We start from the raw sequence: 27,708 nt of genomic DNA on the forward strand, positions 1-27,708 counted from the left end.
AAAAGATGATAGTCCAGGCTTGATTAGATGGATGTGGATTCGGCCCAACATCTCCAGCTTCAATGATAAAATGAAAAAGATAAAATAAAAAATAAACTTGAGTAGGATGACAAACTCTACAACTCGTTTTCTCAGGCAATATCTTACTCTGATAACTCAATTTCCCCATCTCAAGAAAGTACGGAGCTCTTGCACATAAAGTCTCTGTTTGGCACAACTGAAACTTGTACAGAAGTCAGCTGGTGACTAGCTGGTCAGAGAAGCAGCTGGTCACGGACCCTGTTTGGCACAGCTCTTGTTCATAAATTATTAACAATTAATATATCATACAATTAATCATAGCTGGGCAGGGGGCGGAGGCAGGGCGCGGGGGGCGGAGCAGGGCGGGGGGGGGGGGGGGAGGGGTGCGGGGAGGCAGGTGCGCGGGGGCGTCGCGGGGCGGCGCGGGCCGGCGCCGGGGGTCACGGGCACGGGAGGTCGGGAGGATTGGATTGGGGAAGAGACGGGAGGTCGGGAGGATAAGCTGGTCCGCTCCGGCTGCTAGAGGAAGCGCGTTTTCTCGGGCCGTCCGCAAGTGCTGCTAGAGGAAGCTGGCCAGAAGCGGACCGTTTGGCCAGCCCGTAACTTAAAATTGTTCAGAAGCATCCTCGTAAGGTGTGCCAAACAGGGCCAAAGATGAGATCGATGCTAGATCACGGGCAAGGGAGCATCGCTCAAGCTCGTTATCTCAGGTACCTTTTTGCAAGTGCGTGTGAATGTCATGACATGGAAAGAGAAAGACCGACCGAAAGAGACACCCAATTTCCTCCTCTCAGATGCAAAGGGCGGTGAATCGCTGGGCTGGGACAAGATCTTTGCCAAACCGTACACAAACCGGGGCATCCAAAATCTTTTTAGCAAAAAAGTTGCAGAACGAAGGGAACATGTAGAGTAACTCATGTGATGCGCTCCAAAACAAATATGCTCTGATATTATTTTCACCTTTTATTTATTACCATTTAAGAGTATTAAATAAAATCTGTTTATAAAATTTTTTATACAGATAGGTGCTAATTCGCGTGACGAATTTAATGAAACTAATTAATCTATGATTTGCTACAGTGATGGTACATTAACCATCCATGATTAATATATCTTATTAGATTCGTCTCGCGAATTAGCCTAAAAATTCTACAATTAGTTTTATAATTAAATTTTATTTAATATTTTTAAATGATAAGATTTCTTTTACGGAACATAACTGAAGTTTAGCCAAACACCTCCGGCCGATCGGTCAGCAAGAACTAGTCAGACAAAGCAAAAGGTTTTTTTTTTTCCAAAATGTCAGCAATCATGTGAGCGAAGCAGTTCCGGGTCCGGTAAGCAGCCGGGCCCACGCAACGGACGCCCTGTGCTCGGAGGACTCGGAGGAGAACGGCGCGCCCTAGCGTAGCGTGACTGGAATGTTCGCGAAGCCGCCAGGTGAAGGAGCTTGACGGGCTCCACGTCAGCCGCTTGACTGCCCGAGCCTGGCCCACTTCAGGCGGACTCGCCAGCCTCGGGGCCCGCCGCGGGCGGAACCCGCGTGGCGCGTCGGGAGCCCGATTTGATCCCCGCCGCCTCGGGTCCGCGCGTGAGCACGCCGCAGGCAGAGAAAAAATCTTCCGTTACTGCACATCCCTCCTACCCGCTCCGGAGAGACTCTACCGACACGTGGGCCCAACTGAGGTCCGACCCCACCTGGCGGGGACCCGTACCGACTTCGCGGAGCGCGTGGCGGGCAGGGACGGAGGAGGGGCCCGGCTTCGCCTGGCGCCACTGGCCGGGCTGCGCGGGCGCGGCGACCGAGGCCGCCGGGGGGGGCGACTGGCTGGGGGACGAGAAGGAGCAGTGCGGGTGCGGCCGCCCAGCCAACCCGCACGCGCGCGGCGGGTGGGGGGTGGCCAGGTGGGGTTCGTTCGGTTCGGTTGGTCCCGCGCGGGCCCCACCCACCCGGCTGCGGCCGATCTCGCTCCGGCTCCCGATTCTGCCCCTGCGGTGGGGGTGGGTGGGCTCCGTCGCGTGCTTCCGCGGTGGCGAAACGAAAGAGAAACACAACCGGAGATTGGCCTCCGGGGAGGCGTGTTTGATTGATCGCAAGTTTTTTTTCTCTCTTTTCTTTTTGAAAAACTTGCATGAGCACTGCATTGCCATTTAAGAGGAGAAGAGTTTAAGCAGCACTAGTACAGTATCCTGAATAGAGGATTTGTAGATTTTACAGAGTGCGCGTGTACCTTCTAATACGTACTCCCTTTTGTTTTAGTTTTATTTTTACTTTTTTGTAGGTTAGACTTATATATCTTGAACCATATTTTATAAAAAATATACATGCTAACATCTATAGCATAAATAAATGTTCTGCAGGCATATTTTATGGCATATATGAGACCAATCTGATTTTGTGGACATTTATGTATTTTCTAAAAATCTGGTTAAAACTAGAGAAGTCTAGCTTTAGACAAAGTCAAAAGTAACCTACAACTTTGAACAGTAAAGTTGTATGAAAGTGAGACAAATAGAAGATAAATTAATATGATCTATGCTTGTAGCTTATGGAAGCATGATAATATAAAAGAATGTCAAAATCTTCTCTAGTAGTTAACACAATATTACTTTAACCGCTCGTGACAACCACCTATAGTTGTCTAAACTGGGCATAGCCCGTCGGCTTGCTTAGATCCTTACACTATTGATACTTTTATGTCACTTTATTTAAAGCTTAACTACTAAGCAAGTGATGAGATGTGGTTAATTTATTCTTTGATATTGTCAAATTAACTAACGTGGCATCACTTTTTACGTTCTTGTTGGTTCTTATTCTTTTTCAATACGGATGCAAGTTGTTTTCGAGAAGCCATCGGCTAGATCATCTGGTCTGGAAAATTTACACCATCGACGAATCATACGCCACCTCATAAGGAATTACTAGACTATTCACTAATAGCAAATTAGATAAAGTCAAAACTCACTTTCACATCACACATAGTTAACCAATTCAGTATATTAGATACTACTACACATATAGACAAAATTTTGCTCAGAATGTTTTGGATGATTAAACAAGAAAGTGGCTAAAAATTATTAAAACACATAATCAAATGTACTTGGAGGTTTTTTTTCCCTACACCTCATATATTCTAGGTGACTGAAATTTCATGCGTTTGTCAATCCTTGATGTTTTGTTAATTGATGGCGAGCAACAGTTGTTAGCATGGAGAGTTTTGGCTAAATCTAGATTTATTTGTAGCTGCGGGCTGTTTGAAGAGTGTGCAAAGAGCAAAGACAACAGAAGACTGAGTGGTAGCGCTGATCTGGTATTGCTGTTGGTACAGCCAGTTTGGTCTGGTAAGGGATGCAACGACATACCTAGTGACCACGAAGACAAAGAGATAGAGGGTAGGGTGAGGAAGCGAGGCACATATATAGGCTTGCTGCATAGAAAAAAGATGGAAGCTATGTATTAAAAAAAGTAATATATGCTTTGAAGAGTAGCATTGCTATTTTCTTCTTCATAATAAATCTAATACTAAGTCGTGCCATCAACTTCAAATAAATTGATATTCTACAAAATGCTCATTCAACTTTTTTTTCTAGTAACAAACTAGCTATTCATGACCTTGATTCAAAGAAAAATTAACAAGTGACCACTTTACAGCTTTGCATGGTAAAAATTTCAACTCACATGTAAGGAAGGCACGAGAAGAAAACAAGGGGATCTTTTGATTTTCAGACCACTTATTCTTTGATTACACTTTTTATTCTACCAAGTGGGATTAAAGAAAGATCTTCTCTACCTACATCTCTTTTCTTAATCACCTACTATCCAAAAAGATGTTTTGGCCTTCTTCCCACCTGATGGTAAAAAACCACACATTTTCTGAGGTCCAAAACCAAAATTTACCATGTGCCAAGGAGCAAAGAGGTGAAAACCCCATTTTGCCCATAAAGCCCAGCAATAGACCAAGCGGCCAAAATCCAAACCCGAGCAAAAACCTAGTTTTGTCCAAAAACCCAAAAGCACAGACTCCCTTTCCCCTCCCTCCGCTTCCCTCTCCGCCATTTCGTCGAACACCTTCTCCGATCGCACGCCGCCGGCCATGGCGGACGCCTCCGAGGCGGCGGCCACCGTCTCAGCGCGGCTCCTGGAGCTCGCGGCCGAAGACGACGCGGCGGCGCTCGGGGACCTCCTCGCTGCGCACCCGTCCCTCGCCGACGAGCCCGCGCCATGGTACTCCCCGGCGCGCGGCGCGGAGCCCATGACTCCGCTCATGGTCGCCGCAGCGTACGGGTCCGTGTCCTGCCTCGAGGTCCTCCTCTCGCCGCCCCACCTCGTCGACCCCAACCGCGCCTCCCCGGCGTCCCTCTCCACCGCGCTCCACCTCGCCGCCGCCGGCGGGGCCTCCTCGGCGCCCGCCGCTGTCTCCCGCCTCCTCGCCGCCGGCGCCGACCCCACCTTCCTAGACCATCTCCAACGGCGGCCATCCGACCTCGTCGCCCTCCCACCCAACTCGCTCCCGCTCAAGAACCACCTCCTCTCCCTCCTCGGCGCCCGCAAGGAGTGGCCGCCGGACCCCTCCCTCCCCGACATCAAGAACGGCGCCTACGCCTCCGACGACTTCCGCATGTACTCCTTCAAAGTGCGCGCGTGCTCGCGCGCCTACTCCCACGACTGGACGGAGTGCCCCTTCGTCCATCCCGGCGAGAACGCGCGGCGGCGGGATCCGCGCAAGTACCACTACAGCTGCGTGCCCTGCCCGGAGTTCAAGAAGGGCGCCGGCTGCCGGAGAGGGGACATGTGCGAATACGCGCACGGGGTGTTCGAGAGCTGGCTCCACCCGGCGCAGTACCGGACGCGGCTGTGCAAGGACGGCGTCGGCTGTGCGCGCCGTGTCTGCTTCTTCGCGCACACGCCGGAGGAGCTCCGGCCACTGTACGTGTCGTCGGCGGGGTCGCGCAGCGCGATGGAGATGGCAGCGGCGATGGGGATGGGGCTGCCGTCGCCTGGGGCGTCGTTCACGCCGCCACTGTCGCCGTCCGGCGGCGGCACCGGCGTGGCGGGTGCGTGGCCACAGCCGAACGTGCCCGCGCTGTGCCTGCCTGGGAGCGCGGGGAACCTTCACCTGAGCCGGCTGCGCACGTCGCTGAGCGCGCGCAGCATGGCCGTGGACGAGCTGCTCGCCTCGGCCGAATACGATGGCCTCGTTGGGTCACCTGCCTCAGTGCGCTCGGCGAGGGGAAAGACGCTTGTGCCTTCAAATCTAGATGATCTGTTCTCTGCGGAGATGGCGGGCGCTGCGGCATCTCACTCCCCACGGTATGCAGACCAGGGCGGCGCTGCTTTCTCGCCGACGCGCAAGGCTGCCATGCGGAACCAGTTCCAGCAGCAGCAGACCTTGCTGTCTCCTCGGGCCACGGCGGCCACAATTATACCAGAGCCAGTGTCTCCGATGAGCTCCCGGCTTCTCGCTGCCCTTGCGCAGCGGGAGAAGATGCAGCAGCAGACCCTGAGAAACATGAGTTCAAGGGACCTTGGCTCGGACGCCTCTGTGCTTGTTGGCTCACCGGTTACCTCGAGCTGGTCCAAGTGGGGAATTCCCTCCGGCACCCCTAATTGGGGCGCCGATGACGAGGAGCTTGGCCGCCTCAAGCGCTCCTCATCGTTTGAGCTCAGAAGCGGAGCCAAAGGCGATGAGCCAGACCTCTCATGGGTCAATACCTTGGTGAAGGAGCCAACGCCGGAGAAACCATCCATCAATGGGACAACCGCAATAGAGTCCATTGGCACTATGAGTCAGGCAACAAGTCATGAGGGTATCGGTGGCGATGAGGACAACACAGCCGGGGTCATCGGCAGTTGGCTTGAGCAGCTTCAGCTGGATGAGATGGTAGTCTAGAACAAACACATACAGATCAAACAAGAAAGGTGCCATATTTTTTGCTGTGATTCACCAGTTGCTGCTACTTACTGAAATCAACTAGCCTCATACCTTGCTAGTGATTGCTGGTGATACATTCTTTTGGAGCTGGTTAGTGTAGGTGTTGAGATTTCCACCACCATTTAGTATTCTTCTCCTACAAGTGAAAGAATTGAGGAATTGGAGCCTAGTCAAATGGTATGGAACTTGTCTAGACAAAATTTATCTCCTTGTATTTCTTCCTGATCTCTCGTTGTACCTTCCTTCCATACCCCTCTTTTGCTGATCATTCCAAGGGTTACTTATTCTCTCTCACGATTGTGAATTATTATGTATGGTACCCCTAGCATCTACTAGCTCCCATCCTTTGATTCTTGTGAAGGAGTACGAGGGGAGAGGACTCATGCTCGCATCAATGCTTGTAAGGCCTGTGATGGCTCATGATTGGTGTAAAACACCCTACTGATGTTGTACTACTAAGGATTCATGACTGATGTAAAATGCCCTACTGTTGTATTGTACACTTGTGCTCAGGAGCCATGCTTGTGTGAAATGCTTCCATTGTTGTTGTACCACAAGATTAAGCAATGCAACATCACTTCACTTCAGAACTCATTCATTACGTGCTATCAATTATCACCTTTTACATACATTTCATGAACTGTGCCCATTTGCTGCTGTGCTAGTTTTGCCTGATTGGTGCTGACAGCAACTGTTTTCTGTTGCAGCTGCAGCAATGTCTAGTGCTGCTGTACTGTGCGTGTTTGACATTGTGGATGTCTGCTGGGTCAATGCTAATGCCGAATGCTAATCTCAGGTTGGCATTGGATTTGATGGGTGCTGTGATGTTAATCTTTCCGAGGTGGTTTAGCATGATGCGTCGATCTCTTCAAGGGTGATGTTTAATGTGCTCCAGATGAGTGTGACCTGGCCACTGATGGGTCTTCGTTCTTGTCAGGATAAAACAACTGGTGGCGGTGGCTCGGTATGGCCGCCTCGTGTCTTGGCTTCTGTTTGCTCCTGGTCACGGTGGTGAGTGCTGAGTCATACAGTGACTTGGATTTTCCGGTTCAATGTATCCTTTCATATTATATAAGCATTATATAGTTCTTATCTTATAGGAAATAGTGCTAGTATGGTTCTGATCTTATAGGAAATAATGTTTGTATGTTTTCGACAAAATTGAGCTGTATGGGAAAGCATTGAAATATTTTCATATTACTTTAGTTGTCTGTAAGTTTAATAGTTTATTTTCTTTCATAAAAGTCTCTTACTCCCTGATACTTTTCTCAAGGATAAGTTCTTTTTTAATGGTTTTATTTACAAAGCAGCCAGTAATACAACATCTTTGAATTTTAGTTTTTCTTTAAAAACATGTTAGACTCAGTTTGGTTTGTTTGTACATCGACTTTTTAAGAAATATTTTTGTAGCTTCCAATCATTTATGTGCTGATCGCGCTTTGAAGTGAAGATGATATTAAAGTCAAATCCTTCTACTGATTTAATACTAAATTGATTTGCAGGTTTGCATTGCACCTACTCTTTGATATAGTTGGAAAGAAGGCCGGATTTGTTGTTTAATTATTCGAGTGAGTTCTTTCTAAATGATGTCAAGCATCTTAATCAATTTTAAGAAATGGTTAGGTTCACCATGATTTGAATTAGAATATATATATGTAATAGGTTCAATTAGGGCATCTACCTCCTTCCTGATGACATTCAGGTGCATCTACCTAAGATAGGTCCCAATGATTGTTTTTCTTTTTCTAAAAAAAGGCATTGCAATTGTGCGTATGCAAAAGGGGGCACAAAATTGCCCCATAGCCTGTTGTACTTTTGAGAAATTACTTTCACTCTTGAAAACCGCTTAGGAATAGGAGATAATAAAACATGTCAGATAGAACATTTGCAAAAGAAAAAATAAAATAAAAGAACTATGCCTCTTGCTTTAGTATAGAAGAAATGTTTCAGGAAAAGGGATTTGTTGATCAAAGTAACATGAACTGTACAAATGCAATTAGTCAATGGAATGATGCTTTGTTTCCATTTTAAATGTGGGTTAGTTGGAAGGTGGAGAATGGATAATGGAGATTGGAGATGGCAAACTAGGTGACACAATGCAGATGTGGATTCCACTCTCCGCGATAACCAATTTTACTATGTTTGGTTGCTAATGTGATCCCAATCAACTGTTGGGCCGCCTTGGTAGATTACAAGGGTCTCTTGGTAGATTATAAGGGTCTCTGCATCAACAAATTTATGTTTACCATTAAAATTTGTAATGTACTCGTAATTGTGATGTAATGTTGCTCTTACAGACAAGAGCGGATCTAGCATGGGGCTAATGGCGTTTGCTGCTCAATGAGTCCCTTAGGGTGCACTCTTGCATCCGCCACTGCTTATGGATATTATGTATTATGCTTATATACCAACATTTAAGTGTACGGTGCTATACGTTTCAAACCGATTTATTGAACCTACTTAAAAAGATTATCTTAGCAAAACTATTTTGCATAGATCAATATATGTACTTATGGTTAATTTGTGCATGAATATAATCTGCTCATTGTTCTAATGTAGTTACACCACTAATTTTTTAGGATAAAGCAAAATGAACGAAAAGGACGATGTGACACATCGTGTGTATCAATCTTAGGTTCCCTGTTTGACATTTGTTTGTGTTTACATGAAATACATTTCTCATCTTGCATTCTTTCGGTTTGGATTCATCTAGGCCGGTCTGGAATCGTCTGGAACACTTGATTCCTCTAATTTTAGTTCTTAATACTAGCATACTAAAATTTTTCATTATACGCCATATGTTTTAACTTAGCAATATCCACATATCGACATAAAAGAACCTAAAAATGTATCTATATACATATTCACTAATTTCCACTTGTCATTTCTTTTTTGCAAAACAGTTTTCACTTGTCTTAGACACGAAACTCTCAAATTTCTTTAAACTCTTCGACATATATATACAAAGATAAGGAGGTATGAATATAGAGACGGAGAAAGGATATGACCACCAGGTTGCTAGCATATGCAAATGGAGGACACGCCAACTTAATTAAAAGAGCGGAATATGAATATACAAATATATTTGACTTTCTGAAACATCTATATTTTTTCATATATCGACTCATGTCCATAACTTGCATGTGTCATCATGAGATATCATTTTAGATATTGTTTATGTGGGGAATCGAGGAGACCCAAACACCCGGTTAATTGAGTATCTATACCTAAGACACACCAACTTACTCTAGAGTTAATTAGCCTCTTTAATTTACTTAGTGTATAGGTCCTTTTGACGGCAAAGCCGTCTTCTCACTTCTAGATGACAGAGCCTACCAACAGATGAATCGGGTTTCCGGGTGGCAGAGCCAACTTACGTTGAAATCGGCCCGTGATAGAGCCAACCTTTAATGGATCACAACTTATACACTAAGTACTTAGAAACTATATAGCTTAATCGGGAGACTAAACTTCCAAGAACAAGACTTTATTACATCACAACAATACTACATATATAAGAGCATACAACACTTTTTTGTTTAGTGGCTATGCTAACACTCACCCTTCTCTCTTACTTTCTCCTACCTAGCATTACCACCCTTGCTCTGATCTATCGTGCTCATGGTTAGATGGCATGTCAAGGGAAGGGATATCTATTTATAGGCCAAGGTTCCTAGAGAATTCCTAGATATTCTAATATGTTCTAATTTTATTTATTACCAATTCTAGTGTTTCATAGGAAGTATCTTCTTCTTGCATGGTGAAGAATACTCTAGAAGATTGTCTTGCATTCGTTTCAACAGTTAATATGCCTAAATTTCGCCATATTGTTTAATATCATATCTCTTCTTACCAATAATGTTGAACTACATCTGCCAAACAGGCTGGCTCGAGCTCTTTAAACAAACTAAGCCGAACCCTCCTTTTAGCTCATTTTACCATTAGCAAGTCGAGCGACTCAACTAGTTATTGAACCAAGTCTTAACGAACCAAACTGGCTCGTTAGACATCGATGTGAAGCTATCCTTCTGTATACATTCGGTGTAAAAAAAAAGGTTCTTTTGGTTGAAAAATATAAAATAAGCCCTTTACTTATTCGCCTCTAGGATTTGTTATCTACCAAACCGCAACATACATTTTGTCTACTAGGCTGATGTTTTTGAAAGCTACCTTTTAAATATGCTAATGAAAAGCTGCTTTTCGAAAAGCTAGAAACCTATATTTTATATTGGCTTTTGAATGAATGAAAAAGCATAATATATGCAACAGCGGTCGGAATATCATCACCCATAAGCTACCGAAAACCCCTCCGAACCATGTTACGGCTTCTAAAAGAAATACAAATTTTACTTAAGCCAATCTTAGAGCCCTGTTTGTATCAGCTTCTAATAAGCAGCTAAATTCAGTAGAAATTAAAACAAACTACTTTAATAGTACTCCATAGACCGAAATCGCGACATGTCATGAATCATGACCTAATAAGTCACTTACTCCATGATAGCTTCTGCAAAAAAAGAAGAAGGTAAATACGATTCACCGCTCTGCCGACGAACCTATTGGGCGTTCATTGATGTCAAGTTGCCAAGGTTTCCGAAGCATTTACCAGCAGGACGACGAGACGGCACAGGAAACAGCCGGCCCGTTCGTGCAGTGCAGGATCATGGTCCCTGAGCGCAACCTGCTCCGGCACGCCTGCAGCCGTCGTCAAGGACCATTAACTTCTGCTGCCTGATGGAATCTACGGCATGGAACTGACAAGGTGCAGTGCGTGGCATTTATCTGGACGGGTAAATTACGTGTGGAGTAAAAAATAATTTATCCTGTCATCATCTCAAGAATCTACAAGCTCTGTTTCCAAATAACTGTCCTCCTTGACTTTTACTGTTTAAACTTTGACTGTATTTTTGTTCAGAGTTTTACATAGGAATCGTTTTTTGAAAGACTTGCATAGGAATTGACCCACCTGACTTATCTCTGTGTTGGCCACAGCCCTGCCAGTTCTTGGAGATTGGAATGCCCAGCTCCGACCTCAAGTTTTAGCAAAAACAAATTTGATTCCTGTGACCTCCTCCTGTACACAGTTACACTATGGAGGACAACACGGTGCCGGTGTCCGAATTGTTTACATTGCACAAAAATATAATAAAGTTAACAGTGCTACACCCATTTTAAGGTGACAGTTAACTTCGCTATCCAGACTACGACTCCCAACAGTTAAAACATTTAGTGAAGCAATGCATATGATATTTCCAGTGGACAAATTTTTAAATAGAAAAGTTGACTGCGTTGATTATTTGGAAACCTGTTTGCTACTAGACGGGTTCAGTTGTCAGACAAGACGGTGGCAAACTGCTCCAGTGCTCCACCGTCTCCATCAACCATCTAAATTTTCTTGGATTCCCCTTGCTTTCACCCATCGATTTCAGCGAGAAAACCTGCATGCCAGGTTCTTTTCAGCAGATGAATCAACCAGTTGGGAGACATGGCCTTTGTACCATCCCTATCTCGGAATTTATCCAGGTTGAAAATCCTGGCATGACAAGTTCATTTCAACGGGCCAACCAGATGGGAAACTTGCAGCCTCTGTCACCATGTAGCCAGCTGCACTCCCTAACCTCTGAAACTTCATAACTCCTCACAGTATGAGGGATTGTCAGTTATACTAATGCATGTCTGAAACTCTGAATCAAGAAAGACATTAATGAAAACAGGTGCACAGAAAGATTTGGGGTTTGCAGGTAGTTTTCCAGCTGCTCCAGTGTGTTTCCCAGAAACATGTATAGACCATAGACTTAGAGATGAAAGAAGCAGTGTTGTCCAGATTAGATCACTGAGTTTTCACTTTTCAGCAATGTATGGTGTCATAATCTAGATCTAGTTTTCAACTTTTCATGCTTGCCATCTGTCTTTGTCCATGAACAAGCCTGGCCTCTGTTGGACCTGAACACCGAAAAGGATCTCAGAATGGTTTTATCGATTGGATTTGGATTCGGAGCAAGCCATGTTGTAGAGATCTGGGTTAGCCTAAAACAGACGGCTCTGTTTGGTGGAAGGTGTGTGATCCAGGTTCTTTTTCTCCTAGGATAATATCCACGTGTCCCTTTTCTTTTAAACAGCTCTTCCTAGTATCCTTCCTCTTCTTGCCCTTTCTTTTGGCTAATCATGTATATTTACTTTTTGAGACTTTCACTGAAGGATCCTAACAGGAACTACCTCTAGAACAGGATAGCTACTCATGCCAACGAACGAAGAGTCCACTCAGCCCATTATTTACCTTTGCATTGCATACTTTGCATTGCATCATGGTCATCTATCAATCAAATGAAAGCGATATCAAAGTTTTAATCACCTTTTCGCCAGATGGTTAAAGCCTCAAGACCCGCAGCACTCTCTGGTTTTGCAAAAGCTTGTGGTCTATGTTTTTCTGTACCTGCAGATGATGTGAGTGTTATTCTTGATAAGATGTGATATGAAAAAGAAAATAGCATCCATCTGCAGTGAATAGTGATCTCCGGAGCCTACCTTGCTCGTAGTTGAAGCCCATCTCACCTGCACAGTGGCACGCAAAGCCTTTGTGCTCAGGGTATCTGCAAATCAGGAGGAAAACACAGGGAAATATAATCACAAGAATCTCACAGGAAAAAGAGGGTAAAACTTCTTCTACAATATTTGCAGTATCAGGTGCCAGGTGCTTGGATTGCTCCGGATATTCTTAGGATTTAGTTCGAGGATATGGATATGGATCCACACACCCCATCCAAACGAACCTGTATATATAATATATGTGATCTTTTCAACTGCAGAATCCAGTCATGAAAATGCATCCCGAATCATCTGTAGCTGCAGTATGTAACCAGCAAAACATATCTAAATTAAGTGGTGTCAAATCTGTATCAACTGCAATATCCTCTGAACACAACATTCAGAAGTGTCCAGACTCAAGAGAAGCAGAACATAATGCAGCCAAGTAAAAAAAGCACAAAACAATCATGCAATTGGATCAAAGGGTGTTTAAGACAACAGAAATTCTTCACCCTTGACTGTGAGAAGGTAATTAGATAGGCTTGAATAATTATCATTGTTTGACGAACAAACATCTCTCAACAGCAATAAAGTACACAATCCCTCAAAAAATAAGGTACAATCCTTCACTATGACTTCGCCTCATTCTGGCACAAATGAATAACAAATGGAAATAACTTCCATGTTTGTTTCCTTTTTGTCCTAACTAAGGTGTTTCTGAAGCTTTCATTCATGCGAATTGATCTAAAATTCATGTCAGCACTTCCGCAGTCCAGGAAGAATGCTTTGGGTCATCTAAAACACCCATATAAGCTGTTGTCAAAAGGAGTTAATCGAGCGTATCTTAAGGCCCCTTGTTCGTCCAGGTGCACCTCCCGAGAGAGACGACAAATCAAGTGCTAGTCTGTGGAGAAGTTCAGATACAGAAATAAGTGTAAGCACCAACCCATCAGCTCATAGCATGGAATTGTATTAAAAAAAAAACAAGGGCAAGATAACATACAAACTTGTAGCTCCATTTTTGGCTTCATTAGGCTCAGGTTGCAACAAAATTTCTGAGTCATGTTTAGACACAATACAGTAATTTGTGGTTTGTTTACCATCCTTGATAACTGACAATAACGAAATTTACTATAAGAAAACACACACCGAAGTATCAGTGGAAACTGTAAGCAGCAAAGTTCATGAAACTTACAAAGATCATCTGAATCCTCCTGATCATCATCCAGAGAAAGCAACTGCTGCAGGTTACAATAACAATTATTTAGAAAAGATGAAGATCCTAATTGAAGTCTTGCATTGTAAAAGAGTCAGGCAAGGTAGCAATGATCTCGGTGAATTACCTTCAAATTCTCATAGCAAGTTTCAAGGTCATCATTTACCAAAAGATGATCAAAGAGACCTGGTGAATTGGACTGATCAAGTTCAGCCCGAGCATTTTTGAGTCGTTTCTGGATCTGCTCCTCTGTTTCTGTTCCCCTGTATAACCAATTGAGCAGAGAATAAATCAAGCATGTCATCTAGTTCTTTCGTTAAAAATTAAATAATCCATCACATGAGCTTAGCCAAACACTGCATTTCATAAACTACAAATATACCGTGCCCGAAGGCGCTTCTCTAGTTCCTCAAACGATGGAGGGCATACAAAGATGAATATTGCTTCCAGAGAAGAAGCCCTCACAGATCGAGCTCCTTGGACATCAATGTCGAGAATACACCTCTTCAATGAGAAAGCAAGGGAAAGATGAAGCAGTTCACCTTTCAGAAACTTGTACGAAAAGATTGTAGTAGTCTTACCTTCCCCTCATCAGTAACAGATTCAACTGCTTCAATACTTGTGCCATAAATATTTCCATGAACATGAGCGAACTCAAGAAATTTGCCTTCACTTATATCTTTCTCTATTTTGCTGCGCTCTGTAAAATGGTAGTGAACCCCATCAATTTCCTTCTCCCTTGGAGACCTTGTAGTGTGGCTAACAGAGAATCCGAACTTTGATGGATAGTCTTTCATCAACTTTGCAATCAATGTCCCTTTACCAACACCTGAAGGCCCACTAATCACAACTGGTTTTTGGCCCACGCCAATTACTCCCTTGCTCCAAGAGACAACTTCTGTGCCTTTGATTTTCCGCTGTTGCTTAACGAAGGGGGTGTCAATCTGAAATGAAGGAAATAGAAGAATGTCAACTTAGTTAGGTTGGTTCTGGGTATATAATGAAAAGACTACACAAGAAAGTATAATAGAAGATATGAATTAAAAATATTAAGCCCCTTTTGCTAGCATCTGGTGTATTCTAAATCCGATAAGAAAAACAATATTTGAACTTGATTAAACAATAGTAGATCAATTTGCAGTACATACCTCAAGGAACCAGATGGACTCATTCAAGGGAACACCCTTCTCGATAATCAATATCTTCTCATCATTTACAGGAATAGCAGACTGTGACTCGGTCAGAGTAGGCTGTGTCCCAAGTACTGTGGGTACCACCCTACCATAAGATCAATGACGGGATTGAATAGCTACAAAAAAGGTAGAGTGCAAGGGGAGCACACAAAATGAAATGGTGAAGTGCAATACCAAGTCTGAGTCAGTTTTTCCAGAATTTTAATGATAATGGATGACTTTGAGTCATCATCTGACCTGCCGATAACATACTGCAATAGCAAGGAAAACTTTGTTAAGGTTCAGCTGGTTCATATTACACCATGGTAAGATAAATGCAAACAGACAAGACAATTGCACAACCTATGTCAAGTTTTATGCATTAGAAAAGGTATTAGCAGGTGAAACCGAGCAATCTTAGTAATCCTAATAAGCAGATAGAAGGAGCTCATGCAGTATCATCTATTTGCAGGAGTATAGTACCAAACTGCTTTTTCACATTTTAACAAGAAAAGGAGCAGGTCAGATCATGCGTGCTTTTGAAAGAGAAAAGGGAGAGGGCATACTGTTGCCATTCGAATTCTAACTAAGGGCACACACTCACAAGGTATCTACAAAGTTAGCTTGCATTTATAGGACTCTAGAAAGGCAAAGCCATCAAAATCAGGCACATCGAAATCACGGCAACATTTAGCAGCCGCGGCGTCTTTTGTCAGTAGCAAACAGCATAACACAGCAGGCATTGCCAGCAACAGACAAAAAACACACGAATGACCGACTGACTAAACACGGGGCAACTGAAGCGAATTTGAGCAAGTTAATCCGCCCAACTCACCGTCCTGTCGCCTACGTCCACCGTGCTCTGCTTGCAGTCCTCGGCGACCTTCTCCACGCTGAACTCAACGGCCTCTTCACCCTGTTGGCACGATCGAACATGTGAGAAACGGCAGCCACTCGAGTGCACGCTACAAGAGCCACGCGCACCGCAAGAAACAGGCAAGCTGCCAAACACACGTGTGCAAGCACATGCGGTGGCTAACGAAACCAAACACCAGGCAACCAGACTCACCATGAGATGCGCCGCCCAGGGGCAGGCTCGCCCTCTCCGAGGCCCTGTTCACGGGAGCAAGCAGAGCCGGTTTAGGAATCACTGTAGGATCGAAGCAGGAACAGATACATTTCGGTTACTCGAAGCCGCCGCCTCCGCGGCTACCCAAGACAGCCGGGCTCTCCACGGCTCGCGGGCGCAGGGACTATAACGGCTTCGCAGGAGGAACGAAACGAGGCAGCCCGTGGCCGGGCCGGGCCGGCAGGTGGCAGCGCCCGATGCGAGCAGCAAGCGGCAGGATCACCGAGGCGCACTCCGCACGGGTCTCCGCTCCGCGCGAGCCCGGGAGGCGCGGCCGCGCCAGGCGAGGAGGAGGGCGCACGAGCAAGGGAAGGGAGAGAGGAGAGGAGAATAGCAGGGGGTGCGGCGCCCGAGTGGGGGAGGAGAGCGTACCTGGATCTGGACCGAGGCGCGCGCTCCAGAGAATGCCGCGGCGGCGGCGCCCAACGGCGGGGAGGGGCGGGCGAGGGCGGCGGCGGCGGCGGGATCGGGGGAGGGAGGGATCACGGCGGAGCGAGGGGGCTTGGTTGGAATCGGCGTGCGGAAGCGACGACGCGGTCGCGGCGGTGTCCTTATACGACTTTTCCTTCCCCCTTTAATTTTTCTTTTGCAATTTCGTTTGGACCGGGCGGTGTTGGGATTCGGTGGATCTGGCCTTGGGCCCGGCCGGGCAGCGGCCCAAACTCCAAAGCGGGGGTCCTTTTCGCTTTCCCCACTCCGCACACCTCACCTGGCCGGCCTGGTCATCAACACGAATTGAATGAAACCTACTCCTCCTCCTACTACCTTTGCTTTTCCTCGCAATTTCCCAAGTTGACTCAAAGCGTGCCGTGTCTTGGACTCGGCTCTTGCACACTCCTCCTCTGGTCTAACGTACACGTCGTCGTCGTCGTCGTCGACGACGACGTAGACCTGGATCTAGACAAGAAAAATGCCGTGCATACGACCTTTGGGTTTGACAGATGCTGGGATGGTGCTTCTAATCCCAAAATTTAAAAGGTGATGGTCATGATTGGAATTTCCATCCTACGTGGTTGGGGAAAAAAACATCCATCACCGCCGGCCGGAGAACCCACTTATGCTATTGGGAAATCTAAATCCTATGATATGGAAAAAATCATTTTTTTCCGAATCACAGTGCACACAAACGCAGATGGCGACGTAATATTAGAAGATCACGCAAGTTGCAGCCTCTATCTATGCCAAACTTGAACCGGTGTGGCATCCGAACGTTAGGTTAAGGAAAAACAAGTACCTCTAAGAAGCATAGTGCTCTGCCAATTGAGCTACATCCCGATTTTTATTAACTTTCACTACAATTAATTTTAATATTCTAGTTATCCTCAGTCAAACCAAAATAAAAAGAGTTAGATTGGAGATGTGAGGAATTGAACCCCAGCATAGTGCTCTGCCAATTGAGCTACATCCCGATTTTTATTAACTTTCACTACAATTAATTTTAATATTCTAGTTATCCTCAGTTAAACCAAAATAAAAAGAGTTAGATTGGAGATGTGAGGAATTGAACCCCAAACCTCTAAGAAGCATATCATAGTGCTCTACCAATTGAGCTACATCCCCAATTTTTACTGTAACATTCAATGTTACTAATTTTATAATCTTCTGCATGCGACGCTAGCTAAAAGATGAAGCAAATCATCTCCCAGGTTGTCACTGTGTAGTGGTGGAGCCGATCCCTCGCCATTGCAGACTTCCGGCACATGCCTAACTAGAGGCTAAAACCCCAAACCTCCATTGCAATGGCAAGACGGCAACTTGGAAGCCCTCCCAATTCCTGCCGGCCTTGATGCGACGTGACACCGTCCAGCGGCAGGCGGCGCCAACCTGCACCGGTTCCCGTTTGGCACAAGCACAAGCACGAGCAGCCATCAGCCAATTAGGCATCGGAGGAAACCTTTGGTTTGGTATTGGTAGGCTGGGGAACCACCGAATGAACACGACGTGGCAACGCCATTGCGGCCGAGCTTTGGGTGCCTACAGAAGTACATGTGCGTCCAGCGAGTTAGAGACGGACGAGTGGGTGCCGACCTTTCTAATGTCGACACCCTGATGGTAGAGGGGACATGTGTGTAGATTCCAAAGGATGCCGACCAGGCCGAAGTCTCGCTGTCTATGAATTTGATCCGGAAAGGGAATTTGGTTCGATTTCGGGGTGCATTAGAGCCACTTGCGTTGCGTATTTAGATTCTACGGACCAATTGTTCATTTTTATTCATATCTCCTTTTCGGCGTAATCTTTTATCGGATTCATCGTCCCTGCTACCATGAATGCTTGCGGCACATAGCCTTCGGGAGCCGTTTTGGCTACCTGGTGCGCCCAGAAAATTTTAGCCTTATGATGCAGATGGATTCAGAATTATTGGCAATATTTTAGCCTTGGCTACCCCTTGAATGGATAAAGCAATGCATAAGGTTGAGATTGCAAACATACGTTTATTAATGATTGGCAAGTTCGCTGCATGAACAATATATATAATGCAATGTGTGTTGATTAAATACATCATAATGAAGGATGCAGGAGACACTGATGACATTTGATCTAGTTTCACCTAGGAACGACACTGATGACATTTGATCTACTCATAGGAAATTGTTTATTCATAGATATTTTTCTTGTAGACACTTGGAAAACATAGCGCTTGATTCGCACAATCAAGTCGTGATCATCTGTGATATCTCAAGCTAGCTCTTACTCCTTTCCATTTTTTCTGATCCATCACTCCTTTCTGTTTTTATGAAAGGAGCCCCCCTCTTTCCCGTCGCTTTCACACCAACCTAGATGGTTAGAACACAGAACAAATTCCCCCACTTGCATCCGTCCATTGAGGATTGACTCCTAGGGTTTGTTGCGCCATGCCTCGTGCCGGGAAACTCAAGATCCAATGTATTTTTATGATCTCAAGTATTTTTGGCACTAGAGAGCTTTAGGTCCTTGTATTGGCTACTCCCCTTGGGTCATAAATATTATGACAATTTGTATAATATTAGCTAAAAATTATTTGAAACATGCACTATTATTATGTTGTGACATACTGATTTTCTGGTCATCTTTAAAGGTTACACTATTTCCATGTAATTAGGAATTTATGATTTTTCTTGTTCTAGATACTCCAATAGAAACTAGAGATAATGATGAAGAGGTAATAAAAAAAGATCTTGCTTAGCTTTTTCGATCAAGCGCTAGTTATTGACGTGCATCTATAAACTGTAAAAATGCTTGGATGAGATCTTATTATTACCAGGGAATCATCTATGCTATCTAGCTTTTGCAGCTCTGAAGGTAAAGATAACTCACACCAACCCTAGAAAAAGTGTAGAGGCGTCTAGTTGCATCCAACAAGTAAAACAAAATCATTTTGATTCACACAATCAAGTCATGATCATCTGTGGTATCTCAAGCTAGCTCTTACTCCTTTCTAATTTTTCTAATCCATCACTTCTTTCAATTTTTATCAGGCATACTATGAAAGGAGCCCGCCTCCCTCTCTCGTTGCTTTCACACCAACTTATATGGCTAGAACACAAAACAAATCCTCTCTCTTGCATCCCCCCAATTGAGGATCGACTCCAGGGTTTGTTGCACCATGCCTCATGCTGGGAAAGTCAAGATCCAATGTATTTTTATGATCTCAAGTATTTCTCACACTAGAGAGTTTTAGATCCTTGTATTGGCTACTCCCTTTGGGTCATAAAAATTGTGATAATTTGAATAATATCAGCTAAACATTTGAAACTTCCACTATTATTATGTTGTGACACACTGATTTTCTGGTCATCTTTAAAGGTTACACTATTTCCATGTAAAATACAAATTTATGATTTTTCTTGTTCTAGATACTCCAATAGAAACTAGAGTAATGATGAAGAGGTAATAAAAAAGATCTTGTTTAGCTTTTTCGATCAAGCGCTAGTTATTGACGTGCATCTTTATATAAACTATAAAAATGCTTGGATGAGATCTTTTTAATTACAGGGAATCATCTATGCTATCAAGCTTTTGCGGCTCTAAAGCTAAAGATAACTCACGCCAACCCTAGAAAATGTAGGAAATTGCATGTGTAATACACTATAAATACAAATGGACTTCCTTGACAAGTCCATGTGTAAAAAGTGTAGAGGCGTCTAGTTGCATCCAACAAGTAAAACAAAATCATTTTGATTCGCACAATCAAGTCGTGATCATCGGTGATATCTCAAGCTAGCTCTTACTCCTTTCTATTTTTTCTGATCCATCACTTCTTTCCATTTTTATCAGGCAGACCAGTTATGAAAGGAGCCCTCCCTCTCTCATCGCTTTCACACCAACCTATATGGCGAGAACACAAAACAGATCCCCCCTCCCCCCCCCCCCCCGGTTTGAGGATCGACTCCCAGGGTTTGTTGCGCCATGCCTCGTGCTTGGAAAGTCAAGAACCAATGTATTTTTATGATCTCAAGTATTTCTCACACTAGAGAGTTTTAGATCCTTGTATTGGCTACTCCCTTTGGGTCATAAAAATTGTGATAATTTGAATAATATCAGCTAAACATTTGAAACTTCCACTATTATTATGTTGTGACATACTGATTTTCTGGTCATCTTGAAAGGTTACACTATTTCCATGTAAAATACAAATTTATGATTTTTCTTGTTCTAGATACTCCAATAGAAACTAGGGTAATGATGAAGAGGTAATAAAAAAGATCTTTTTTAGCTTTTCTGATCAAGAACTAGTTATTGACTTGCATCTTTATATAAACTATAAAAATGCTTGGATGAGATCTTTTTAATTACAGGGAATCATCTATGCTATCTAGCTTTTGCGGCTCTGAAGCTAAAGATAACTCACGCCAACCCTAGAAAATGTAGGAAATTGCATGTGTAATACACTACAAATACAAATGGACTTCCTTGACAAGTCCATGTGTAAAAAGTGTAGAGGCGTCTAGTTGCATCCAACAAGTAAAACAAAATCATTTTGATTCGCACAATCAAGTCGTGATCATCGGTGATATCTCAAGCTAGCTCTTACTCCTTTCTATTTTTTCTGATCCATCACTTCTTTCCGTTTTTATCAGGCAGACCAATTATGAAAGGAGCCCTCCCTCTCTCATCACTTTCACACCAACCTATATGGCGAGAACACAGCACAAATCCCCCCTCTTAGATCCCCCCCCCCCCGATTGAGGATCGACTCCCAGGGTTTGTTGCGCCATGCCTCATGCTTGGAAAGTCAAGATGCAATGTATTTTTATGACCTCAAGTATTTCTCACATTAGAGAGCTTTAGATCCTTGTATTGGCTACTCCCCTTGGGTCATAAATATTGTGACAATTTGAACAATATCAACTAAACATTTGAAACTTGCACTATTATCATGTTTTGACATACTGATTTTCTGGTCATCTTTAAAGGTTACACTATTTCCATGTAATTAGAAATTTATGATCTTTCTTGTTCCAGATACTCCAATAGAAACTAGGGATAATGATGAAGAGGTAATTAATAAAAAAGATCTTGTTTACCTTTTCTGATCAAGTGCTAGGTATTGTATGACAAATGCAATTTCCTACATTTTCTAGGGTTTGTGTGAGATATCTTTAGCTTCAGAGCCAGAAAAGCTATATAGCATAGAATGATTCCCTCGTAATTAACAAGATCTCATCCAAGCATTCTACAGTTTATACAAAGATGTATGTCAACAACTATCATTTCATAATATTTTCAAAATTTATAACAAGGGGTTGTTTATGCCTTGCCTTTTGATGTTGATGGAACAGTGATTTTTGCATTACCCCTTGTCATGGATGCCCCTCAACTCGACATAGCAATGCATAACGTTGAGACCACAAATGTGCATTAAATCACCAAAGCGCGTGCGCGTGTGAACACAAACCACAACAACCGATTACCAACATGACAAGGGTGACATATGTAGTATTCCTTGCCTTATGATACAGATGGATTCATAATTATTGGCAATCCCTTAGCCTTGGGTGCCCCCTAATCTGGACATGCAATGCATGAGGTTAAGACTACAAACATACATCATATTAATGATTGGCAAGTTCGTTGCACGAACAATATTATAATGTATATTGTGTTCATTCAAGAGTTCATAATAAAAGATGCAGCAGACGCTGATGATACCTAAGAATGGCCCATCATGGGCCAATCCCAAACTAGGTTAAGAAAAAAGTAACCCTAATAATATGAACCACTGATCTATGTTGACTTTAATTTGATCCTTCCATGTGTGAATCCTATTGACATAATTGAAAGTCGAATAATGCATCCGAGAATGACATTTGTTTAGTGGATTCCACATGTCCAAAAAACATTAGGGAGACCTTGTTGGGAAGTTCTTGGCTGCTAAAATATTGGAAACACATGGCACATGGAACCATATGGTATGAATATACATATTCTTTAAAAGTGTCTATAATCGTCAAACACTCGGGGGATATGATAAGAATCTCGAATATTTGACACTCGGGAATGACTTCATTATGGTGGCACAGAGTTGTTAACTTGCTCCTTTCTATTGTGCCGTCTATTTTCCTTATGTCTGAACTTACTCATGGGAAATTGTTTATTCATAGAGTGTTTTATTGTAGACACTCGAGTAACATGGCACGGTCGAGTGCCTACTCTTAGGAAAGTTTGTCCATGAGATTGTTTTTATGACCTGAGTGTTTCTAGCATTAGGGAGCTTCAGATCCTTGTAGTGGCTGCTCCTTGGGTCATAAATATTTTGACAGTTTGAACAAGTTGGCTAAACATTTGAATCTTGTGCTGACATTATGTTATGATTTACATGATCTTTGGTCACTTTTAAGGTTACACTATTTCCATGTAGATAGAAATTTATGGTTTGTCTTGTTCCAGATACTCGAATAGAAACTAGGGGTGATGATGAAGAGGTAGTAATAAGATCTTTAGCTTTTCTAGTACAAGTGTTTGGTGCTGCATTACAAATGCAATTTTCTACATTTTCTAGGGTTGGTATGAGTTTTTTTAGCTTCAGAGCCGCAAAAGCAAGATAGCATGGATGACTCCCTGGTAATTAACAAGATATCATCAAGGAATTCTACAGTTTATATATAAAGATGTACATCTATAACTACCATGATGCTTCATAATGTTTTTCAGAATTTATAATACGGGATTGTCTATACCTTGCCTTTTGATGTTGACGGATCAATAATTGTTGGATGTCCCCTAGTCATGGATGCCCCTCAACTCGACAAAGCAATGCATGGTGTTGAGACTACAAAGATACATATCTCACCTTAGTGTGTGTGCGCGCGCGCACGCCACAAACACACACACAACAAGTGAGCCCCAACATGACGAGGGTAGCATGTAGTATGCCTTGCCATATGATGCAAATGGATTCATACTTATTGGTAATCCCTTAGCCTTGGCTGCTCCTTCAATTGGACATAGCAATGCATGAGGTTGAGACTGCAAACATACATCATATTAATGATTGGCAAGTTCGTTGCACGAACAATATATAATGTACTGCATGTTGATTAAAGAGTTCATAATCAAGGATGCACCATACGTTGATGACATATGGTCTAGTTTGACCTAGGAACAACCATGCATGGGCCAAACCCAAAATAGGTTAAGAAAAAAATAAACCTAATAATATGGACCATTGATCTATGTTGACTTTAATCCGATCCCTCCATGTGTGAACCCTACTGGTATAATTGAAAGTCGAATAATGCATTGAGGAATGACAATTTTTTAATGGATTACTTCTATGCAAAAAAACACTAGGGACACCATTTCGAGAAGCTCTTAGGTGCCAAAATATTGGAAACACATGGCACATTGAATGATATGGTACACAAATACATATTCTCAAGAAGTGTCTACAATCACCGAACACTCGGGAGATATGATAAGAATCTCGAATGTTTGACACTCAGAATGACTCCATTACGGTGGAACGGAGTTGATAACTTGTTCCTTTCATGTGTTCCCTCTATTATCCTTGTATCTTTACTTACTCACAGGAAAATTTTTTATTCCTAGAGTGTTTTATTGTAGACACTCGGGAAATATGGTGCAGTCGAGTGCATACTCTCAGGAAAGTTTGTCCCTGAGTGTGTTTCTACGATCTCGAGTGTTTCTGGCACTAGGGAGCTTTAGATCCTTGTAGTGGCTACTCCCTTGGTTCATAAATATTTTGATAGTTTGTACAAGATCAGCTAAACATTTGAAACCTGCACTATCATTATGTTACAATCTATGTGATCTTTTCGTCATTTTTATGGTTACACTATATCCATGTAATTAGAAATTTATGATTTGTCTTGTTTCAGATATCCCAATAGAAACAAGGAGTGACGAACAAGACATAGTAATAAGATCTTGTTTACCTTTTCCGCTACAAGTGTTAGGTATATATTGTATTACAAATGCAATTTCCTATATTTTCTATGGTTGGTGTGAGTTATCTTTAGCTTCATAGCCGCAAAAGCTCGATAGCATAGATGACTCCCTAGTAGTTAACAAGATCTCATCCAAGCATTCAATAGTTAATATAAAGATGTATGTCAAACTGTCAATAACAATCAATATTTTCAAAATTTATAACAAGGGATTGTTTATGCCTAGCCTTTTGATGTTGATGGACCATGATTTTTGGATGTCCCCTAGTCATGGATGCCCCTCAACTCGACATAGCAATGCATGACGTTGAGACTAGAAATGTGCATATTCACCTTTGTGTGTTGTGTGTAGCTTTTCCGATACAAGTGTTAGGTATGATTTGTCTTTATCTTTAGAGCCGCAAAAGCAAAGATAGCATGGATGATTCCCTGGTAATTAACAGGATCTCATCCAGGCATTCTACATTTTATATAAAGACTTATGCCTTTAACTACTAAGAAATTTCATAACATTTTAGAATTTACAATAAGGGACTGTCTATGGCTTGCCTTTTGATGCTTATGTACTTGTTGGAAGTCCCCTTGTCATGGGTCCTCGACTCGACAAATATACATATATCACCATAGTTAGTCTATGCGTTAGTTAGTTAATTAGTTAGTTAGTTACTGTGTGTGCATGCGCGCGCGCGTGGGTGTGTGCGTGTGTTTGTTCTGCCACAAACCCAACAACTCGAGCCCCAAAATAACGAGGGTGACATGTATGTAGTATGCCTTGCTTATGATGCCGGTGGATTTATATTTGTGGCAACCCCTTAACTTTGGTTGCCCCTCAATTGGATACAACAATGCATGAGGTTGAAACCACAAACATACATCATTAATATGATCGGCAAGTTCATTGCACAAACAATATATATAATGCATTGTATGTTGATTAAATACATCATAATGATGGATGTTGAAGATGCTGATGACATCTGGTCTGGTTTCATCTAGGAATGACCATGCATGGGCCAAACCCACACTAGGTTAAGAAGAAAGTAATAAGAATCTGGACCACTGGTCTATGTTGACTTTAATATTATCCCTCCATGTGCGCATATATTGATATAATTGAAAGTCCAATAATGCATCCGGGAAAGACAAATTTTTTATGGATTCTTTGTTCACAAAAAACATTAGGGAACCATTTTGGTAAGCTCCCGGAGTGCCAAAATACTGGAAACACATGGCACATACATATTCTTTAAAAGATATTAATGGAATGATATGACCATTTTTGTTCAAAGTTTCAAGTTTGTATTCAAATTTCATATGAGATAGGTATACGCATATACACGCGCGCACTAGCTACTTTGACTCCACTCAACTTTCATATCAGTTTTGGTTTGCCTAATGTACTTCAAGAGATTCTACAATAAATTAGCTGAAATAACATACTTCCAGTTCTGCAAACACTGTTCTCATCATGCAGATATTAATATGTGCATCACTAACTATAGCAGACTTATTCATATATGAACATTTGAATCGCAAAGGAAAACATAAAATAACTTCTTTTGCGCGTTGGAAGAGAAATTAGGACATCACTAACTATAGCAGACTTATTCATATATGAACATTTGAATCGCAAAGGAAAACATAAAATAACTTCTTTTGCGCGTTGGAAGAGAAATTAAGACTATGCCTTAAATTGTGCTAGTGTAGCTATTTTGACAATGGCAAATAGTATGATGAATCTTTTTTTGTGGGTGTGTCAGAGAAAAACAGTGACAGCTAATTTAAGCTGCGGGAGGGACATCAAGGGTTGGATCACTGACGGGGTTAAGTACCACGGGTACCCCTAAGCATGGTCCTTAGAGACCTAAACGCGGGTCAGCCCATCTCAACCGAATGGCCTAACCCAGTTAGGTAAGCGCACAGCCAGGACGGGCCGGATGGCGAGGAGGATCCCGACGACCCAACAACAGGCCGAGTCTGGGACACGTGGTGATCTACCGAGCCATAACACGAAGGAAGAGGTCGGGGGACCAGGCTATCCCCGGAACCGGACCCAGGCCCAAGGCGACCTGGGGAAGGCGTGGCACGGCATTAAATGCACTAGCCGTAAGCCATGACAAGACTTGCATGCACCCCCCCCCCCGGACAGCCAGGGCAAGGGCGCCGCCTACAAACCGGAGGAACAAAGGGCGCCCCCGGTCAGCCGGGTCATCATGACGCCATGACATGCTCCATCCACAGGGCAACGGGACAGCCCGTACCGGGTCACCCTCCGCCGTCAGGTGTAGGGAGAGGGAGCGCGCCGCGCTAGCGGGCCCCACCGCGGACCACGCGGTGAGAAGAGGAGCAGGGTGCCCGACCTCCCGAGCCCAACGTGGGAGGCCTGGCGTGCCAACCAAGCAGGAGGCCCGCTCCCGTCGCATCAGGACGGGGGCATGCCGCAAGTACGATGGTGCCATCCCCTGCCGCGGGGAGGGGCGTGTGGACTCAAGGACGTGTCAGGCGGTGCCATGATCTGAGCGGACAGGTCACGATACGGGAAGTGGCGGAGCATGTTCCACTGGAGGGGCCCCCCATATAGACACGTGTAGATCAGTCGACCTCGCTCCGGGGGCGTCGACCCTGGGGCTCGGGACACCCCCTCTCTCACACAGTGTAACCTAGCCCACCACGTATATAAGATGGAGCTGGGCCTTCTCTTCAGGGGACGACACGCAAACACACACGCACACCGCTTGCAAGCGCCCCGTTCTAAGCATTCGAATGTGAGGAATACGAAGAACACCACCCCATAATGGACGTAGGGAAATTGCCCGAACGAGTCTAAATTCTTACCTTCGATTGTTAGCCACCGAGCCATAGAGAAGCATGACGCTAAATTTACTAGCCGATGAACAAAACACCAACAATCACCTTCTGTGATTATTACCAGTTGTAGCAACCGAGACTATGAATTCGGGACTAAAGATCCCAGCCAGAAAATTATGCGGTCTGCAGGATTTGAACCCGAGATCTCTCGCGTCACACATAGCTTTCTTGCCACTCCAGCTACACAGTGCTTGTGACTCTAGTTGGAATGCTTTCCTTTTGAACTAACAAGTGGATGATTCTTTAGTCCCGGTTGGTAACACCAACCACGACTAAATGACCCCTCGCACCCCCTAGCCGTTGGACCTGAAACTAATGCCTACATTAGTGTCGGTCCCAATATTGGCCGGGACAAATATGAAAGATAAAGACATTCTATAGTAGCGATGGACGAACTTTCTCGGGAAAAAAAGGAATCCATGGACGAAGTTCACGGGATGACCTCGACCACAGCAGCCG

At 43.7% G+C, this 27,708-nt stretch overlaps 2 protein-coding genes across 9 annotated transcripts; one reads left to right on the top strand and one right to left on the bottom strand.

The window, feature by feature from the left end:
- The first annotated feature begins 4,009 nt into the window (after window positions 1-4,009).
- LOC112887046 (zinc finger CCCH domain-containing protein 67-like) lies at window positions 4,010-8,370 on the top strand. 8 transcript variants are annotated; one of them, XR_003227479.1, is made up of 5 exons: window positions 4,010-6,131; window positions 6,662-6,795; window positions 6,892-7,008; window positions 7,457-7,522; window positions 8,252-8,370. XR_003227479.1 is itself a non-coding variant. In XM_025953123.1 (2 exons), the coding sequence occupies exon 1, from the start codon at window positions 4,116-4,118 to the stop codon at window positions 5,910-5,912; it is 1,797 nt and encodes a 598-aa protein (XP_025808908.1). In that variant the 5' UTR covers window positions 4,010-4,115; the 3' UTR covers window positions 5,913-5,941; window positions 6,751-6,796. The 8 variants fall into 8 exon arrangements, 1 of the variants encoding a protein (XP_025808908.1); XR_003227482.1 differs by having other exon boundaries at window positions 4,010-5,941; window positions 7,997-8,270; XR_003227484.1 differs by having other exon boundaries at window positions 4,010-5,941; window positions 6,662-6,750; window positions 7,997-8,269.
- A 4,594-nt stretch (window positions 8,371-12,964) lies between these two features.
- LOC112887785 (guanylate kinase 1-like) lies at window positions 12,965-16,553 on the bottom strand. The gene is made up of 11 exons (XM_025954057.1): window positions 16,366-16,553; window positions 15,934-15,977; window positions 15,700-15,780; window positions 15,060-15,136; window positions 14,841-14,970; window positions 14,274-14,636; window positions 14,075-14,196; window positions 13,820-13,955; window positions 13,672-13,717; window positions 13,480-13,588; window positions 12,965-13,380 (listed from the first exon to the last, which is right to left on the bottom strand). Exons 2-11 carry the CDS (start codon window positions 15,934-15,936, stop codon window positions 13,296-13,298), a joined length of 1,152 nt encoding a protein of 383 aa, XP_025809842.1. The 5' UTR covers window positions 15,937-15,977; window positions 16,366-16,553; the 3' UTR covers window positions 12,965-13,295.
- Between the last annotated feature and the right edge of the window lie 11,155 nt (window positions 16,554-27,708).

Source organism: Panicum hallii, chromosome 3 (assembly GCF_002211085.1).
Source record: "Panicum hallii strain FIL2 chromosome 3, PHallii_v3.1, whole genome shotgun sequence".
Classification (NCBI taxonomy): Eukaryota; Viridiplantae; Streptophyta; class Magnoliopsida; order Poales; family Poaceae; genus Panicum; species Panicum hallii.